Here is a 21,459-nt window from a genome sequence, read left to right on the forward strand (position 1 = left end):
CAGACATGTTCCCCTGTTCCCATTCTGGCTGCTTACTACTTCTCCTATCATCATCACTGTTGTGTTGGTCCCTAAACCAGTCGTTGTCATCCTATCTATCTATAATCAAAATTGTAGTAAGTACACAAGTTTTTCAAAGAAACAGGATCTTTCAAACAGAGGGCTTTTATCAGCTGTGCTTCTAAAGTTCTATAAGGATGAACCCAATTTATGTTATATTAAATGCTGTTTGGTGACAAACGCTTTTAAAACATTAATCAATACATGCAATCGATACATGCAATTGTTAAAAACCCATGTAAGGTCAATAACATGAGGCTTATATGAAGAGATGGAGCATGTACCAAAATGACAGACACATAGTTCAATGTCCAGCCATCTTTGTTTTTAAATGGTGATCAACATGTGAATGTTACCATATGTAAGAAACACAATGAAGCATAAGCTATAAACCTCCAAAGGTAGTCTGGGCTATCACAGCACCAAAAGAATGGGGTTCTGAACATCAAATAACTATATGTTGTGATACATATGGGCACGCCCAGCTTGCCTGCTCAAAACCGAGCTGCACCACGCAAACAGGGATAATACCAAAAACAGGTGTGTCATGAGCAATGTCAAATATCCCTTAACAGCAGTAGTATAAAGTAAAAAAAGGACTCTAAAGCATAGGAGAAAAAAAGCATAAGCCACAAGACCACTGTGACCACATAAGACCACATAAGATTCCCCATTCATTAGGTACTCAGTTGTTTTCGCTCAGCTCTGACTCTCTCTCTCTCTGTTTGAAACTCAATATCTACAATACAGCCCTCAAAAAATCTCGAAAAGATAGAACTTAACTTAGCATGATCTATCAAAGAGGACCACTCAGCTCAGAGGAAAAACTCAAAGTAGCAACAAGGAAAGCTCGTCTTAGGCTTCACCAAACAGTTTTTAAAGCACAAGTCCCACGACCCAAACTGCAGATTGATAGGGTGTTATATCGGGCAGACAGCTAATCCACAATGATGACTGACAGCTCCAACAACCTGTAAAACATAAATAGGAGGAAAAGAAACAGAGCGAGTTGCATTGTGCGTGGGCACAACAATTTAGTTGTTCTATCTAGAAGTGAAGGAATTAAAAAAAAATTAATGGGTCCATATGGGAGGATGGAAAAATGAATGAAAGGGGTAGATGGATGTGTAATGGCCCGGGTACCGCAGGGCAAGGAACAGGACGCACTGGACTCCCTCAACGTAGACGATCATTTATTAATCACAACACAAACGATGAACACAGTGGCACTCACACAGAACAGGCTGGGTGAACACAAGCAATGTTGAACACAGAGCTACAAACAGATACACTACATGCAGTACAAATAGCAACATAACAACCAGGATCACGATTAATGACCAATAAACTTGTACACACCAACAGGGCTTTAAATACATACAAACATTACAACAATAAACCGTGTGCAAATGTGTGCAAACAACATGGGCGTGGTTACAAATTAGACAGTCTGTGAATTCCCACTGCACACGGTGGGCCACACCATGTGAACAGGGGGCATTCGGTGACAGGATGAATGCAGTCAGTATGAAATGCAGTTTGGTGCTTGGGTTCAGCTGTTGAATCCTTTCACCAAGTTTGATGTCTCTAAGCTTGAAAATTGTAGGAGTTATAAAATCAGTGGGCTCTTATGGGATGATGGAGGGAAGAATAAAAGGGCAGAAAGGGTGGAGAGACAAGAGCCATCATTATGAAGTGTGGTTTGATGAGTGGGCCTAGTAGTTACAGCAAAGTACAGTAGTTACCACACCCAGATTCTCCCACTCCAGGGAGACTCCATCGACTAATCAGATCAACTTCTCCTGAATACTAAATTGCTACACCTGTTCTTTTCTATTATTGCTGTCATGAGAGGCATACAGAGAGTATTCTTATCCTGTTGGTTTTCCTGGTTCTCAACATGTTTCCTTCCCAGAACATGCCATACTCCTAGCCCCTCGGTACCTTCTGGATTCTGCCTACTGGTTTTGACCCGGGACTGGAAAGTTGACTCTCTGCTTAGTAATCTCCCTGTTACTCTTGTCAACCCTGCATATTTATGCACTATCCCTGCTTAAGGAACTGTAAAGAAAAGAATGACTTCCACATTTAGATTCTAACAAGCCAGTGTCCTAGTGTTCCTTACATATGCTTTCCAATTAAGTATGCTCACAGGAAGACATAAGGCTAGACTTGTAGAAAAGCAATAAAGAAAGAAAATAAAAGAGTAAATAAAAAAAAGAAAGCTAAGAAAAAGTCATTTGGAAATGTGGAAAGCTTGAGGCACACACCCTCTGCCCCCCCCCCACCCACACACACACACACACCTTCCCTATTCCCAATCTCCTGGTTATTTTTTGCTTACACCTGTCCCTTCTTTACCTTTTGTTTCTCTGTTTATTGAGGTCCACAGGAATGCTTGTCCAGTACTGTGCTTTGTTCTTCGCCACTACATTTAAGATGCCCTGTGTCTGTGTTTTACTGCTGCTATGTTGCATTATAATGCTCCAAGTTTTCCTGCCAGGGCTGTTTATTTCCATCTGTTTTTCCCATAATATCTAGATTGTATAATATATAGATTATTATTTTACAACATATTCAATTATTTATATATTCAATTGTACTTATTCTTATGGTTATTTGATAGTTTTCAGTTTTTTAGTTGTTACATACAGAATTACTGAATATTTGAATTTAACAATTTTAAATCAACATTTTGGCAATCACCTTTAAAATTCTTTATTATTCTTATATTAGCTAATTTGTCCAAAAGTAGTTGAGTCCTACTAGAGTTCATGATGCACCTACAATAAAAATGACTTGTATAAGTTGTACAATCTCTTTATACACATCCATCTATTAGGGAGTCATTATAGGGTAGAATTAAAAGAAAAGACACACACAAGACCACACACAACACATATAGATTTTACCCCTGCCATACTACTGATCGAAGGGCATTAAATGTATGACTGTACATTTGCATGAGTCGACTGCGAATTTGTGTCATTCTGATCCCATATATGATGGGGTTTATGAGAGGAGGCATCACAAGAAACTCTACACCTAAAATATTGCGCAGAACTTGAAGTCCCTGACCAGTGCCATAGCGAGCACACAAAATGTCAAGCAACAGGGAAATATTAAAGTTAAAAAGGGTTATTAAATGAGGCAGGCATGTCTGCATGAATTTGACTTGCTCAGTCTTGGACTTCAAAGATGCTTTGATGATGTGAATGTATGAAATAATGATGAACACAGCTTGAGAAGTATGGGAAAACAATATTATGTATCCATAAATGCTTGTCGCTGTGACATCTGAGCAGGATAGCTTTACAACATCCCAGTTAAAACAGTAAATTTTGTCAATGTCATGACCACATAAGGTAAGTTGGCTTGTTAGTGAAGCCCCAACAGATGTTTCCAGTAAGGAAAAAAGCCAGGTACAAATCAACAGTTTCACCACCATTTGGTGTGTCATAATGTAGTGATATTCCAACGGTTTACAAATAGCGGAATATCTGTCATATGCCATGAATGTTAGAGTTGTAAATTCACAGAAAACATACCAGTAAATTACAAACATTTGTGTTAGGCACCCAGTATATGAAATAACATGAGTGTCTGAAAAAAGATCAGCAAGGATCTTTGGATAGAAAGCAGAAGCTCCACATATTCCATTTACAAACAAATTGCATATAAACAGATACATAGGTTCATGAAGTGTCTTGTCCAAAATAACTATAACAATGAGTGACAAATTTATAAAAAGAGTCACTAAATAAACAACAAGACCAAATGCAAAGTAAATTTGTTTGTTTTTCCTTGTGTCATTCAGACCATGGAGCACAAATATAAGCTCTACAGAGGAATTCTCCATCAGTCCTTCTCAGTACATTTTGGATAATATAACATATGGCAAGTTTTTAACAAGTCTTAAAAGTATCATTCCATAAAAACTAAATAGAAAAAGAATATTCTTAAAATGTTTCTTGTCCATAACCATCCAGTGCTCAATGACTGAACATTGTAAGTGCTATTTACAATCTACTGCACTATGCCTTAGCTGATTCCCAAGCTCTGGGTATGCTTGCTTTTATAGAGAATTTTGGAGTCAACTATTTGATGTTAACTAACAAGTTGGAATCTCCCTTAAGACAAGACTGAATATGTAAATGTTATGAGCATAAGAGGGAGGGGTGGAACACAGAGCTTAGTTTGTTGTGGGGAAAAGAAATAAACAAAAAGCAAACAGTCCTGCAACAGGACTTCTTGCCAGATTTTTTCTTTACAACTCAACTCAGGTCTCTGCATTAAAAGTGAGATGGATGTGACTCTGCAGGGATCTGTGCCAGTGTCCCCACATTCATGAGATAGCACCAATCCTGGACTTGCCCTAGCGCACAGCAATGTGAGTACCTCTGCCCAGTACAGTGACATAGAAATGAAAAAAACACTATAAATCAGAAAACACACCAACAACCCCAAAACATGACAGCAAACCAGAAAACAACAGCAAAACCAGAATCATGCAAATATTAACTCAAAACAGAAAGGGTATGCACTTATAGATCACATTTTCACTGAACATCACAAGTAAAAAAAAGATTCTCTAGGTGTGCAGGAGAGTGCTGTAAATATCCCAGGAATAGTTTGAAAAGTGCAAAATTTATACAATTGATTGCTTACAACTGTTATGTGCTGTGTTTATTTGGTGCATGTGTTCTAAGTCCACTGCCAGGACTTCCACCCTGTTTGAGACTCCACCCTGTTCCTCGCCGGCTTTTCAAGCCAGCTGTGTCAGCTATTTAATGGCCCCTCCCAGAAGAGGGAGAAAGAAAGGAGATTGCTTGTTAGTTTGGAGTTTGTTTGGCTGTGATTGAAAATTTGTATGAATGTTTTGTGTATGACCTTGTTTTTCCCTATTTTTGGACTTTGTCTTTGGCTTCTCCCCTCCTGCTTCAGTAGCTGTGTATATATACATATATATATAGATTGTGTAAAGAGTGTAAATATTGTTTGTTTGGTACTTTGGTGTTGGACACTGGTGGTAGGGAGTGACTGCCATTTTTGTTGGGTGTGGGTTTTGTCTCTGTTTATGTGTCAGGGAGTTAGGAAAGTCTGTTGTATGTTTGTGTTGTTAGGATTAGTTAGTGTGTAGTTTTATTTCATTAGTGTGGGTTTTGGTTATTATTTTGGCCTGGGTCATTCCTGAAGGAATTGCACCAGTAAGATTATTTGTAAATGATAACCTCTGTACAATACACTGAAAAGCCTTCCACTTGTGATTCAGTTTTTGTTGCTTTTCACTTTTCACATCTTCCATTCCGTTAGCCGTTCACATTTTTCTTTTTCCTTGTTATGGCCTCACAGCCTAGATGGGGTCGTAACACAAGGAAAACAATACATGTCCATTTATTGTTTTTCACATTCACCAAAATAAATCAATGTAAAATATTGTGGCAAGTTTTATTTTTAAATGCCCACATGAGCAAATTTAGCATTTTATTGTAATTTTAAAGTAAAAGTTAATAGTAGATTTTCTTGAATCCATAATGGCTGAAAATTGCAGAGTGCAAAGTTGGCAGAGCTCTGCACGTTTTCTGTTTGGTTTGAGCCAAGGAATACACTGGAAGTGGAATTTTGTCTCTACATGTTATGGTGTGGGAGAAAATTACAAAAATGTAAAAGGCTGTGCTGTAGACTAGTGAAGGTCCCTTTAACTGACTGAGTCATTTCACAGTTCCTGCACAAATGTTGCCAAGTTTTGTCTTTCTGGGCCTTATGGTTTCTGCTGCATGTTTCGTTTTAGCTGAGAAAAAATAATGAGAAGAAAAGAAAAATCTGAGTCATTACAATATGTTTTCAAGCACTACATGCTAGAACCATAACAGGTGCCATGTGCTTGAACCCTTATAATTATTATAATAAGAAGGAGAATTCAAGAAAAACAATAGGGTTCCCAGCATGTAGTGTTTTGTCAATAGGGGGTGTGTATTATTTTTTGTTGGGCCCCACTCTTAAATTTCCTCAGTGGTGCCATCATTTAATAATAGCCTATTCAGTTAATCCATCCATGCCATATAAATGGGAGTTCACATGGGTTTGGAATGTTAAACACTAGACTTAAAAGACTTCCATTCTACATTGTTCCCCATTTCTTTCCTTTGTATTACATGAATAAATAAAAAACTCACCAGAGTGATATGGTTGAGCATAAATTTTATAAAGATCCATCTCTGTATCTTTCTATCTTGCAGGACAATTCTCCTAGAAAAAAAGTAATTGAACCTTCAGTCTCCATTTGCATTTATGGATTTTCAGTCAACATAATTATGTATTGTGACGATGGCAGCACAGAGGGAAAGAGAAACGAGGGAAAGTTTAAAGTCTTTATTCTCCATAGCAATAGCGTTAGGCGCACAAATAAGCAGCGGTAAGAAAAGCAAAGAGACGAACAGAGTAGTAAAAGGCTTGCGTAGGATCCAGTACCAAGGTGGTTTGGTGCAGACTGGCAGACAATGTGCAGCATTGACAAAAGGAACCTGTGGGCTTATGTAAGTGAAAAAAATAGGGGGAGAAATGAGATACAGATTTACGCATTCTAATATATATATATATATATATATATATATATATATATATATATATATATATATATTGCCCCCGAGCAAGACCCTTTACCCTCAATTCTCAAACTGTACACAGTCATAATTGTAAGTTGCTTTGGATAAACGCGTCAGCTAAATTCCATAAATGTAAAATATAGGTGATTGGGACCCTGGTGTGTGAGTGAGTGGGCATGTCCCTACTGTGACATATATTTAAACATGGTAAGCTCATCATGAAATTGAATTTAGGGAGCTGACACGTCATTGTCAACATCACCAACCAAACGACAAAAAACTGTATATATAAGCAAGCTTATCAAGCATAGAAAGCTATTGGAAAGTTAGCACCACAATGTCCAATAAATGACCATCAGCTAGTTGTGAACATTCCAGGGAGATATTTACACGAGAAAAAAAGGACATTCAGAGGATTATTTATTTATTTATTCGCTTACATATTTTTGAAGAATAATGCTTAGAATATTTTTGAAAAGCTTGCAGACTGGATTTGTGTCCAAAAGGATGGAGAACAAGTGATGGAAAATTCATCCACAGAGTTCATATTTGTACTTCATGGATTGAATGACACAATGACAAACAAACATATTTACTTTGCATTGGGTGTTGTTGTCTATATTATAACACTGTTTATAAATTTGACACTAGTTATAACAGTTATTCTGGATAAGACACTTCATGAACCTATGTATTTCTTCTTATGCAATTTGTTTGTAAATGGAATATGTGGTGCTTCTGCTTTCTATCCAAAGATCCTTGATGATCTTTTATCAGATTCACAGATTATATCATATATAGCTTGCCAGACACAAATGTATGTAATTTTCTGTTATGCTTTGTGTGAACTTACATGTCTAACAGTGATGGCATATGACAGATATTTAGCTATTTGTAAACCATTGGAATATCTGTGTATTATGACACACCAGAAGGTTATGAAACTGCTGGCTTTTAGTTGGCTCTTCTCCTTCCTACAAACTGCCATTGCAGCTGTGCTCACAGCTAGTGTGCCTTTATGTGGTAATGACATTGAAAAACTTTACTGCTCAAACTGGGAGGTTGTTAAGCTATCTTGTACAGATGTGAGTATGATGGATATTTATGGGAAACTTTTAATAATTTGTCATGTTTCTGAAGTTACATTTGTGATTGTGTCATATACATACATTATTAGAGCTTCTTTACAGTCCAAAACAGGGAGGGTTAAATTCATGCAGACATGTGTTCCCCATTTAATCACACTCACAAACTTTACTGTTTCTTTACTCTTTGATATCATATATTCTCGCTATGTTAAAACCCAAGAACGTCAAGCACTACACAATATTATGTCTATGGAGTTTCTTCTTGTACCTCCTCTTCTAAATCCCATAATATATGGAATGAAACTCACCCAGATGCGGCACCAGATTGTAAAAATATACAACAGGAGTCTTAAAGCATTGAGACAGGGCTGATGTCAGTGCTAGGAACTCTTCAGCCAGACACACGAAAATCAAAACACGGTCAGAAAAAAATCAGATCAAACCAATCAGAGAAGAAAACATGATTACCCATGTGCTGATATGAATGGCTTAACATATATTTGAAATTTGAATTCAGAAGCTGGGCTTTTTACTGTTAAACATTTGTTATATTAGGACTTGAGACCTTAGATTTGAAAAGCTTTATCTGAAATATATAGCCTAAATTAGACATCATAAGATACTTTGTTTGTATAATAGGTTTGCCTTCCTTTTTTCAAAAACTTGTTTTTAAGGTTTTTTGTGTTAATTTATTTAAATATCAAGATATTATCTATATAAAAGTAAGTTAAAACAGAATTATTAATGTAATTTTACAAATATTTGTCTTTTAAAAGCATCATTTACATTTAAATGTACATTTATGGCATTTAGCAGATGCTCTTATTCAGAGTGACTTTGTCAAGTGCTTTGTCATTTACTCATAGAATACATCCTAGCCAGTAGAGTAGCTTAGAGTCCTATTTACCATGGATCTAGAATACTGTAGAAATACCTGTTGTCACATTATTCTGTTCATTACTTGTCCTTCATTAATTTGTATCATTCACTCATTTCATCTGTACATTGCTTAACCTCATGCATATTGTAAACAAATTTTTACTCACTCCTAGTTGTGTTTACCAGAAATCCTATATGAACCAACTATTAAAGTTAATAGTTTGTATCAGGGATCAATGCTGATGCCTAGAGGTACAAAATACATATGTAAGGGTTGGTGCCAGGCTGAGGCCCCCTCCAGCCACCAGAGGGAGGCCTCGAGTCAGGCACACCACTAATCAGGCTTAACAGCCAACAGCTGGGCTAGACCTTATATAAATCCAGTGACCCAGTCATTCAGGGCTGGATCTTTGCCAAAGTTCTGAACCAAGCTCCTGAGCCAAGCTCCTAGCTGGTATCTTCAGGTATTGAGGTCTGTGAGCCCTTGTGTTACACCTCACTTCTTGTCTGCGAGGGTGTTTCTGTTTTTACACGTCCCCTCCCCTCTCCAGTTTTCCCCCTTGTGCTACACCTTCTGTGCTGCGGAGGTGTCTGTGTTTTCCCTCTTGAGTCTGTCTCTCTCCCAAGGCTTCCCTTAGCCATTCAAGTTCCTCCATGTTTTCTGGTTTTGTTTGGGAAGTTTTAGTTTGGTTTTCCCCAGTGCATCGGGGTTGCCGTTTCTTCCCGTGGTGTCCTTTGTTCTCCCTTTTTCCACACTCAGTGTGGTGTTTTAGTTTTTTCCTTTTGTTTTACCTGATCCAAGCTCTAACTGTCCTGCACACAGGCCCACTATTGTTACAGTGTGGTTGCTCACCCAGTAGGCTATTGGTGTCATCACTTAGCTGACCTGGGGTCGAGCCCACCTTACAACATAAGGTCTTTCTTAGACAATGATGAGTGCAATAAACAGTACTACAGTTTGTTAGACAACATCGGTGTAATAAACAATACTCTGCAATAAGTACTAGTTTCAGTTAGTCAATTTAGGTCATTAAAATATTCCACAAGACTTCAGTCTGCATTTGAAGACTTCAAGGGACTCTGCTGTCCAGACAGCCTGCGGAAGTTCTTTCCACCATCTAGGAGCCAGGACAGACAATATTGCTAAACAGCATGCTGTAGGTTATACTGATTACACTGTTTTTAACTTATTCGTAGATGTGATTTCAACATGTTGAGTAATTGTCCTGTATGCTCTGTCTCGGATAATGTATAAACTACCTTGTTGTACAATGTTCTATTAAACAGGAAAGTCAAAAATGTTAAATTGACTGAAGAACGATTTAAATTATCACTTTTATTGGGTTTCCTAAAAACACAACAAAACATTAAAACTTCCAGAAAATGCCTCATCCACAAATGTTTTGTCTGGTTTTTAAACACTTTGCAGCTGGGTGGTGGAGCAGTGGGTAGCTGGGTTGCCAAATTTTCATAGCTTTAGTCATTCTAGTGTCTGTGGGAATGGGTATGGTCACTAGGGAGGCCAGTTTAGGTTTACATTTAAAATGGTGCAGTTTGGTTTAAAAGTGAGCTTGGAAGGTGGTGAGGCTGGGATGCTAGACCTCAGTGTTGAGCATTCTGCAGTTGTTGGCTTAATTGAGCGAAACTCTGATGAAGGGTGGTACCTACTTGTTGACCCCTGAAAACAGCTTGCAATGTTGTGGTTGCTATAAGTAAGAGAGTAGGCAGGGCCCATTTGTATCTCACAGAGGTGAGAGATTGTGTAGAGTGAGACACACTTAAGTCTGGCTTGATTGCTCTCTGCTCAGCTTGTCCATTGACTGCAGCAGGCTACTCCTGCTAAGCACCAAGACAAGGAGCAGCTTATCTCGAACAATCCTTATGACTTATCGTTCAGATGTTATGGGCCAAAATGTTTTTCTAGGATTGTAGAATTAGGCTGATGCTTGCTTGAGTGTGGATTTTCACACATACTGCACATCCAAAAACACTGCAGCAGAGTTTTGACTCTTGCTGAGGTGAGATACAAGAAGCCTAGTCTCAGCTTCCTGGTCTGGCAATGAATATCATTGATGCATTGTTTGATGAGATGTTCAGTAGGCTTGGGGTTCCTCAAGCCATTCTTAACAACCAAGGGCACAACTTTGAATCCAGAATGTTCTCCATTATGTTGGACTGGTTGTGTATCGTAGCAATTTTAGTACTTGTAATGAATTGTCTATTACAGTTGGTAAATTTAATTGGGAGACCACCCTGATTAACAGTGACAATTTATTAATTAATGTATTAATAATTATTAATTCAGTCTCAACTCATAAGTCGCCAATTCGATACATGATTATTTCTCATCTGCCAAACATTATAATATAACTCAGGACTCACAGATGTAATAACCAAGGTATGTTTATTGAATAAGCAGAGAGAAGAAAAACATGCACAACAATCATTTACTCAAGATTCAGTTAATGAGTAGGAGTGGATAGTTCACTAAAATCATTATAATCATAAGCCTAACAATGTAAGCACAGTAAAGTTAAAACAAATAATTTGTGCTGGAAACAGGAAACTAGATAAGCTAATAAAGGAAATAATTAGTGTAACAAAGTAAATAAATTGGGAATAATCAAACAGGTAATCTTCTTATCGATCAAGACCAAGAAAGAAAACTTATTAATTAGGACAGAAAGCCACTGCAAAAAGTGAAGTGGGGAACTAATTAAGTTATGAGGCTGTGTCACAGGTGAGGGAAAAGGGCTAACTTTTCTAACTTGATTAATAAACACTAAAGCTAATATTGGTAATGTATGAGGGATATGTTGGCTTTTACAACTAACTGGCGAACAGTCAGGAGATACATGATTGTGTTCCATTGGATCATATGGACAGTGCAGAGAGTGCAAGAGAGCGTCTATTTGACTTTGAGCGTCACATCAGTGTGCCAGATGTTAAGTTCAGTCTTTCATCCAGTTGCCTGAATGGTGGTGAGAGTAGTGTCCTTTCTGTGAAACTGTCTGGTGACTCCAGCAGTCCACTGTTCTTTGTAGTTCTTGGCATTCAATGACCAGGGTTCTTAGGCAGGGGTTTGGATCTGGCCCTAGTGAGAGTGAACCAGCCTTCGCGGGACCGTTTCCAAAATTAGAGTGGGTTCTTTAGCAGCACTGTATTGGAATTCCAGTCTCAACCAGACAGGTGTTTTCAATAAGGGTCATAATGAGTCAATTGCAACAAATATACACTTATGAAAGGAAATTAGTAAGATAATAACAAAAGAAACAAAGACAACAAAATTAAAATATGGTTAACTAAGACAACCTAGTATTTCTAGCTGGTTATTGAGAGGTTATTGACTTGTTTAAGAAACAAAAAAAAATAAAAAACTTGTCTCCGCTGAAGTTCAGTGGGGGGTTCCCCCCCTTTAGTTTTAGTCGCAGTTCACACCTCAGACCTGAATAGACTGTTTGACTCGATAGACTCCACTTGTCACTTCTCAACTTCTACTCCCCACTTCTCAACACAACTGAGGGGGTAGAATTGGTCAGTTATCTTTTGGAAGAAACGAGGCCTGCCTAGGTCATGCATATTCAATAACCTCTGTTCACGACTGGGGGAAACCATGGGTGACCATGTTTTCTTTTCTGATTGGTTTGATCTGATTCTTTTCTGTCCGTGTTTTGATTTTCTTTAGAAGACATCTCTGAAACTCAAAGTGTGGCTGAAGAATTCATGGGAGATATCAGCCCTGTCTCACTGCTTTAAGGCTCTTCCAGTATATTTTTACAAACTGGCGCCGCATCTGGGTGAGTTTCATTCCATATATTATGGGATTTAGGAGAGGAGGCACAACAAGAAACTCCATACCCAAGATATTGTGTAGAGCTTGCTGTGTTTGACTTTTGACATAGCGAGAATATATGATATCGAAGAGTAGGGAAACGGTGAAGTTTGTGAGTGTGATTAAATGTGGAAGACATGTCTGCATAAATTTAACCCTCCCTGCCTTGGATTGTAAAGAAGTTCTTATGATGTGAATATATGACACAATGACAAATATTACTTGGGAAACATGATAAATTATTAGTATGTTCCCATACATATCCATCATAGTCACATCTTTGCAAGATAGCTTAACAACCTCCCAGTTAGAGCAATAAAGCATGTCAATATGATTACCACATAAGGGCAGTCTGACTGTCAGTACCGCACCAATTGTTGTTTGCAGTAAGGAGAAGAGCCAACTAAAAGCCAGCAGTTTGACAATCTTCTGGTGTGTCATAATACACAGATATTCCAAAGGTTTACAAATTGCTACGTATCTGTCATATGCCATGACTGTTAAACATGCAAGTTCACACAAAGCATAACAGAAAATTACACATGTTTGTGCCAGGCACACTGTATATGATATTACATGATAGTCTGATAAAAGATCAGCAAGAATTTTTGGATAGAAAGCAGAAGCACCACATATTCCATTTACAAATAAACTGCATATAAACAGATACATAGGTTCATGAAGTGTCTTATCCAGAATAACTGTTATTATTAACATCAAATTTACAAACAGCGTCAAAATATAGAAAAGAAGACCAAATGCAAAGTAAATATGTCTGTTTGTTGATGTGTCATTCAGTCCATGAAGTACAAACATGAATTCTTCAGAGTAATTTTCCATCTCTCTTTCTCAGTACATTTGTATACAAAACTACACCACAAGCTTTTTAAAAGTATCAAAACCACCATTCTCCAAAAATATATCAAATGAAGAATCTTCTGAACAGTGTTTTTTTTTTTCTAATGTGAATGTCTCTACTTGATTTAAAATGTTCTAGTTGATGTTCATTTATGGTTCACTGTGGTGCTGACTTTCCCATTGTCAGTTACTTTCAATGCTTCACACCCTTGCTTATATATAACTTTTTTTTGGGCTGGTAGGTGTTGTTGATTTTGTGGGAGCTCCCTAAAGATGTAATTTACTGAAGAACTTACCATGTGTGTTTATGTTGTCCTCCTGCTATACATGAAGTAAATTTAGAGGCCTAATGGACAGGCTAGTCTTGAGGACCAGAAATCTTAATAACAGAATACAATTAGAAGAATAAAAATCTTCAGATCTTTTTCGTAGATAACTTTATTTTAGCCCTGACTACTCATATGCATTTATTATTCCAAAAGGCTGAGTTCTTTATTGCAGTAGAATTGCTAGAGGTCACTCTTCAGTACAGTGATAACTAACCATGGTTCTGGAAGAACCCCAAATTTTGCACACTAAATTTTGCACACTTCACACTTGTCCCAAATACTTGAGTCCATGCACAGGACTGATTCTGGGCTTGCTTGAGGGACGGACTCATTATTGTTGGTTCGCTTTCACACAAGAACTCTATCCAAACTGTAGATTGATTGTGCAATTCCATACATCACTTTTCTGCATGCAGGTTTGCAAAAGGGTCAGAAGGTTTTTTTTTTTTTAAATATTTTGTTTGGAAACTATATTACCCACAAACCTCCTGTTTGATCCAACTCCCCAGATTATTAGTTTCACCTGGCCTTGTTTTCCCTAATGTTTCTCTGTATTTAAATTCCGTTTGTCCAGTTTGTCTTTGCCATTGTTATTTGTGTATGTTTACCCTGGTTACCATCATTACTCCCTGCATTGCCGATTTACTCTATTGCCTGTTTCCTCTTGGATTTGTTACTTTTGCCTGTTCTTTGACTATGTCTTTGGATTGCCCCTGTTTATTAGTACACAGTATTTTCCACAGTATTTTCCACTAGTAATTTGATAGCCCAGACTACCCTTCCCCCTTCACACCTTGGTCTATGGTGGATGAGATTTGCTGTCACTCAAAGAAAATAGCTCTTTATGGCTCAACAGCAATAACATATTCTAAAAGAGGAGGGCTTTAAGGGTCTATCTAGAAACATTTCTACATGAGTAACATGCATTTTGTGGTAACTAAAGGTTTGCATATTTTGTGTTAGGTTACGAAGAAAAATAATACATGTTTTTGTGCAAAGATGTGAGCAAGCAAATAAAGAGCTTTACTAGCATTCTGTATACTTTTTAAACATGTTACACAGTTGCTTTGATGGTACTTAAATTTTCTATGACAAAATCTGAAATTCTTATACTGGAAGCATGTTTTTAAAGGACATTTAAAAGGACAGGCATGACTGTTGTAGAAATTTACCAAAAAACATGATATATTCTGTGTGGGATTTCTGCCGAACAGTTGCCCATAGATGGCTGAAAACTGGTAAGGAGGTATTTATATTAGTCCTAATAAATTTTATGTTGATAGATGTACTGTATTTTAAGAATATTTGATGCTATCAAGTGATTTATTTGAGTATGCCAGACCCGGGCCACCTGTGGGCCCGCTAGAGGGTGCAAATCCTTGTTTGCAATAGAAGAGAAATTAACTCTGGAAACATGCAGCAGAAAATCCATTGCTTCTAACTTTGTATTTCAATACAAGGGGGGTCACCTCACTAGGAACCCTGCTAACATGCAGTAACCCATAGCTATGACTGAGACACATTAATTCCAGTACCACACAACAATTAAAAATTTGTCTCCAATTTAGTACATACAATATTTGCATGTGGGCTGCGAGTTGCCACTTATATAACTGCAGGAAGCTTCACTTGAACAAGGGCAGTACATACTCACAATACAGGCCAAGGTCCAAGTGATGACAAGACCATCAGAATCCAATGGAGCATCTATCGAAAAAACAAAACCAAAAAAAGGTACTGATAAAACAATAATAATAATAGGAGTAATGATCAATCAAGCAATAATTAATAATAATGACCACAAATTAATAATTGTTATTAATAACAAATCATCATTAAGAAGTAATAGTAAGGATGGTGGTCATACTATAAATATTACTCCTAGTACTACTAATAATAATGGATAGTGAACACAAAAAACTTAAAACAGGTTTTTGAAAAAGGGGATGCAAGCCTATTATACAAACAAATATTATATCTAATTTAGTTCAGATATTTCAGATAGAGCTTTTCTGTAATGGTGAGCAGTAAGGAGGTGGATGCAAGTGCAGAGAAGAGCAAGATTTATTAGGGGCAAATACAAAGTCACGGTCGTTAGTGTAGTCCAGGGTCATTGAGCCAATATGTAGAGTATGGGGATACATGACAAACAAACAAACACACAAAGGCAAACAGGAGAAGCAGGCTATAACAGATGCTAGGAAGAACTCAGAGGCTAACAAAAACGAAGGCTAGAATTAACAGTTTAATCAAAAACATTCAAACAACCAATGAGCAGCAAACACAAAGGGAACCAGGCAGGGTTTAAATACATGAACAAAGAACAGGTGAAAGTAATGAGGGGTGAAGAAAACAAAACAAAGAAATGGAACCAAAACACACAAGACAGGGAAACCATGGAACATGGAATCTGGGAGGGACTATCCATGATATTTTCAATTCTAATGTCCCAAGTCTGGGTTTGATCTGATTCTTTTCTGACCATGTTTTGATTTCTTTTAGAAGAAATCTCTTAAACTCACAGATGTGTCTTGCTGAAGAATTCTTGACTGACATCAGCTGTCTCACTGCTCTTGCTGTATACATTTACAAACTGGTGCCACATCTGGATATTCCCATATATTATGGGAATTATTAGAGAAGGCACAAGAAGCTTGATGTTCTTGGCTTTTGGCATAGCATGAATGTATAATATCAAAGAATAGAGTAACAGTGAAGTTTATATGTGTGATTAAATGGGGAAAACATGTCTGCATGCATTTAACTGTCATGCCGCCAGTGTCACAATCAGTCCCTCCCAGGTTCTGTGTTTTCCCTGTCTTGTTTTTTTTAGTTCCATTCCATAGTTTCATTTTCACCTCCCCTCGTTTGATTTTCCACACCAGTCCCTCGTTTCTAATATTAAGTTCATGTATTTAAACCCAGTTGTGTGCCTTGGTCGTGGCTGCTCATTTGAATGTGTTTGAAAGTGTTTAGTTCATTGAATGGCTGTATGTTTATTTTGTATGGTTGTGTTGGTTTGTACTCTGTGTTTTCTAGCCCTGAGTTCTCCCTAGTAATTATAATTAATTATAGCCTTCTTCCCTGTTTGCCTTCGTGTGTGTTTATTTTGTTTACTCATGTATCCCCGTGCTCTCCGTGTTGTCTCTTTGACTCTGGACTATGACAACAACTCTGATTTTGGATTTGCCCTGAATAAATCTCGCTCTTCTCCACACATGCGTAGAGGCTTACAAGGATGCAGTGAGAGAGTTCGTTACGTCTCAGCATCACCAAACTGGGCTGCGGGTACATGGGCATCTTGTCGTTTCTGGAAGAAGCAGGATGGCATGTATTTTGTTAACAAAGAGATCCCAGGTAAGCGCAAAGAGTCTACCCGTCTTGACCAGCGCTGCAGGAGGGAGCGGCCTGCAGCGCAAGACGTGAGTAGGTGGAGTGAATGCGCAGATAACTCGTTTCTAGGCACTCGGTTGGTGCTTAAGGGCAAATGTGAGCTCCCCATAGCCCATGTGCACTCTGGGAGCCACCGAGAGGGTTCTGTGTCTGTGTGTTCCTCCAGGGTCACCCCACCAGTATCTGTGGTTATCCTGCAAGCCACCCAACTTGGTCCTGTTCAGGGCGTGAGAGACGCCGCCCGTCCTGACCCTGGTCCTGTTCCCGGCGTGGGAGACGCCGCCTGTCCTGATCCTGGTCCTGTTCCCGGCGTGAGAGACACCACCCGTCCTGAGCCTGTTCCCAGCGTGGGAGATGCCGCCCGTCCTGAGCCTGTTCCCGGCGTGAGAGACGCCACCCGTCCTGATCCGGTTCCTGTTCCCAGCCTAGTTGATGCCGTCCGACCTGTTACCAGGTCTGTTCCCGCAGCCTCACCTCTGGACCCCCCAGACTCACTGTCATTGACTGCCTCTGCTGCACCTCCGGACCCGCTGCCGCTGCTGATGGACGCTGCCATGCCTCCGGACCTGCTGCCGCCGCTGATGGCCGCAGCCCTGCCTCCGGACCCCCAGACCTGCCACCACTGATAGCCGCAGCCCTGCCTTTAGAACCTCCAGACCTGCCTCCGCTGATGACCGCAGCCGCGCCCCTGGACCCATCAATTACTGTTCCTGGAGTGGGAGAAACCGCTTCACAGGTCCCTGTGCCTCGTGCCACGCCAGTCCCCGTTACTCTCCTGTAGCTCCTACTGCCACATTGTTTTTACCTTCTTTGTTGCCTGGTTTTGTTTTGGTTCCTGTTGTGTTGTCTGTCCCTATGCCTGTTTCTGTGACCATTCCAGTTCCTGTGTCTCCCTTTGTTTCTGTTCCTGTGCCCGTCCGTGAGTCCATTCCTGTGCCTGTGTCCGTTTTTGTTCCTGTCCCTTTGTCCCTAGCCTGGTCTGTTTTGCGTGCTTGTAATCCTCGTCCTCCCTCCTGGCACTTCTTTCGTCCTCAGTCTGGTTCTGTTGGTCCTGCTTCTTTGCCCATCACTCCTGTTGCCCCAGTTTCTGCGTCTGTTCCTGGTTCTTGTCCAGTTCAGTCTACTCCTGTTGCCCTGGTTTCTGTGTCTGCTGTTGTTCCGGTGCTTGCTCCTCGTCATGTCCTGTGTTCAGTTCCTGTTTCTGGCCTATCTGCTTCTGTGTCTCATCTGTGTCCTGTCCCTGCTCTGCGTCTTGGCCTGTCTACTCCTGTTGGTGTCTAGTCCTAGTCTTGTTTTGGTGTTTCTTGTTTCACACGCCCAAGTGTGTGTGTGTATGTGGGGGGGGGGGGTTACTGTCACGATCCTTCCATGTTCCGTGTTTTCCATGTCTTGTGTTTTGTTCCGTTCCATAGTTTCGTTTTGTCCTCACATTGATTGTGTACACCTGTCCCTCGTTTCTAGTTCATGCATTTAAACCCTGCTGTGTGCCTTGGTCATGGCTGTTCTTTGTTTGTTTGTTTGTTTTTGTTGTTTTCGCTGTTTCATGGTTTGAATTAATGTTTGAATGTTCTAGGGTTGTTTCTTTGTGCGCCGTGTCTTTGTGTTTATCTTAGCCTTCGTGTTTCCTAGTACTGAGTGTTCCCTAGCCTTAGTTCCTAGCCTGCTTCCCTAGTTAGCCTTCGTGTGTTTTTGTTTTGTAATGTTTCCCAGTACTTTCCGTGTTGGCTCTGTGACCCTGGACTGCCTTAATGACCCTGATTTTGGATTTGCCCCTATTAAATCTCACTCCTCTCAGCACATGCGTCCGCCTTCTTACCGCTCAGCATTAGATACATTTTGAAAACAGTTGCATTCATGACGAATATTGCTTCTTTTAAAAAATGTATTAAAAGAATGCAATACAGGGAGGCCCAGTCTGTTACAAAAAGTAAAATGTACATTTGCCAAAATGGTGAAAAGATTCTAATTTTTGATAGGTATTGCATTACACAGGTAATTTTAAAGCATCACTGAAATAGGTGTGTATATAAAGCATTTTTATTCTTATACAGCTATCAGTCTGATTCCAAAAAGATTATGAAGCTGCACATAAATGTACCCAAGTACAGTTTGATTTGCAAAAATAAGAATTACTGTGGTCTTCATAAACGTTGTCTTTACAATATCAAAACTGTGACTACACTAAAACATTTATATATTCTTAATTCAGTTTGTTGAAAGGCCTATGGACTTATGTAAAAAAATTTATAACCATATAACATGCTGCAAGACCAAGACATACAATGTAGAAAAAAATCCTAGGTCCATAGTATATAGTAATACATCTTATTTATGTGTGTGCCACATCTATTTGATGCATATGATTCACTGGACCTCTTGGATGTATGAGAGTATTAAAGAATTTTGTGGCTTTTTGAAAGCTTTAATGTTCTGTTTTTAGAAAACAACATTAAAATGATCATTTAAACCTTTTTTTCAGTCACTTTAACACTGGTGACTTTCCTTTTATTAGCACCTTATACAACAAGGTAGTTTAATCAGAGACAGAGAGTGTCACGGTTGGTCAGCCAGCTAGCAGGGGAGACACACCCACCCCTGCTAGGGACTACTCATCGCACCTGTCCCGTTCACAGTCCCCTGATTACTAATTGCTTTCACCTATTTCCCATTCACTCCCTGCTCTCTTTCTGCCCTCAGATCTGAGGAGACGGAGCTGCACATTAGCGGTCCTGTTACATTGACAAACCATGCAAAAGTGTTTATCTAGAGGAGGACTAGCCCCTCTACTCTTTGTATTTGAGATTCCATGTTCCCTTCGTGGATTTCCGATGGAGAATAAAGATTACCTTTCCGTTGATCCGCCTCTCGCTTCCATCTACCCGCTGCCGTCACAGAGAGTATACAGGACAATCACTCATCGTGTTGAAATTACTACTAATGTAATCTACAGCATGCAGTTTAGTGATGCTATTAAGGAAAAAGTTATTTGTAAAATTAGATTAAGATAAGCATTCTGTTTTAACCTTTATTATGGATAGTATTTCAGATTTTTTTAAAAATGAACACAAAAACCTTAAAATATGTTTTATGCAATTATAAATTGCTATTATATAAGCAAACTATATTATGATATCTAATTTAGGCCAAATATTTCAGATAGACGTTTTCAATTCTAAGGTCTCAAGTTCTAACATAACAGATGCTTAACAGTAAAAAGCAGAGCTACTGGTCTCAAATGTCAAATGCATGTGTTAAGTCATTCATGTGAGTGACTATGTTTTCTTTTCTGATTGGTTTGAGCGGATTCTTTTCCTACCATGTTTTTCTTTAGAAGAAATCTCTGAAAAAAGTGTGGCTATAGAATTCCTGGCACCAACATCAGCCCTGTCTCACTGCTTTAAGACGTTTGCTGTATATTTTCACAAATTGACGACGCATCTGGGTCAGTTTCATTCCATATATTATGGGATTTAGGAGTGGAGGCACAACAAGTAACTCCATAGACATGATATTGTGCAGAGCTTTATGTTCTTGGCTTTTAAGATATCGAGAATATATGATATCAAAGAGTAAGGAAAAAGTGAAGTTTGTGAGCGTGATTAAATGGGGAAGACATGTCTGCATAAATTTAACCCTCCCTGATGTGGACCGTAAAGAAACTCTGATAATGTGTGTATATGACACAATGACAAATGTAACTTCGGAAACATGATAAGCAATTAGGAATTTCCCATACAAATCCATCATACTCACATCTGTACAGGATAGCTTAACAATTTCCAAGCTAGAGCAGTAAAGTTTGTCAATGTCTTTACCACATAAAGGCACACTGGCTGTCAGCATGGCCCCAATAGCTGTTTGCAGTAAGGAGAAGAGCCAACTAAAAGCCAGCAGATTCACAACCTTCTGGTGAGTCATAATGCATAGATATTCCAAAGGCTTACAAATAGCTACATATCTGTCATATGCCATGACTGTTAGACATGTGATTTCACACAAGGTATAATAGAAAATTACATATGTTTGTGTCTGGCAAGCTATATATGATATAATCTGGGAGTCTGATAAAAGATCAGCAAGGATCTTTGGATAGAAAGCAGAAGCACCACATATTCCATTTACAAATAAACTGCATAAGAAGAGATACATAGGTTCATGAAGTGACTTATCCAGAATAACTGTTATGACTAGTGTCAAATTTATAAACAGTGTTATAATATAGACAAGAAGACCAAATGCAAAGTAAATATTTTTGTTTGCCATTGTGTCATTCAATCCATGAAGTACAAATATGAACTCTGTGGATAAATTTTCCATCACTCATATGTCCATTTGGATACAAAACCAGTATACAAGCTTTTAGAAAGTATCACAACATTCTTCACAAACAAATTTTCAAAAATCCTCTGAAGGTC

General features: G+C 38.8%; 4 protein-coding genes across 4 annotated transcripts; 1 reads left to right on the plus strand and 3 right to left on the minus strand.

Annotated features, from left to right (window-relative positions):
• Window positions 1-2,968: 2,968 nt before the first annotated feature.
• LOC113574699 (olfactory receptor 1493-like) lies at window positions 2,969-3,919 on the minus strand. Its single transcript, XM_027005800.2, has one exon. The coding sequence runs from the start codon at window positions 3,917-3,919 to the stop codon at window positions 2,969-2,971; it is 951 nt and encodes a 316-aa protein (XP_026861601.2).
• Window positions 3,920-7,186: 3,267 nt separating this feature from the next.
• Window positions 7,187-8,125, plus strand: LOC113574698 (olfactory receptor 4E1-like). The gene has a single exon (XM_027005798.2). The coding sequence runs from the start codon at window positions 7,187-7,189 to the stop codon at window positions 8,123-8,125; it is 939 nt and encodes a 312-aa protein (XP_026861599.2).
• Window positions 8,126-12,365: 4,240 nt separating this feature from the next.
• Window positions 12,366-13,304, minus strand: LOC113574697 (olfactory receptor 142-like). The gene has a single exon (XM_027005797.2). It carries the CDS (start codon window positions 13,302-13,304, stop codon window positions 12,366-12,368), a length of 939 nt encoding a protein of 312 aa, XP_026861598.2.
• Window positions 13,305-20,422: 7,118 nt separating this feature from the next.
• On the minus strand, window positions 20,423-21,361 carry LOC113574696 (olfactory receptor 4E1-like). Its single transcript, XM_027005796.2, has one exon. The coding sequence runs from the start codon at window positions 21,359-21,361 to the stop codon at window positions 20,423-20,425; it is 939 nt and encodes a 312-aa protein (XP_026861597.2).
• Window positions 21,362-21,459: the final 98 nt, after the last annotated feature.

Source organism: Electrophorus electricus, chromosome 15, assembly GCF_013358815.1.
Source record: "Electrophorus electricus isolate fEleEle1 chromosome 15, fEleEle1.pri, whole genome shotgun sequence".
Lineage (NCBI taxonomy): Eukaryota > Metazoa > Chordata > Actinopteri > Gymnotiformes > Gymnotidae > Electrophorus > Electrophorus electricus.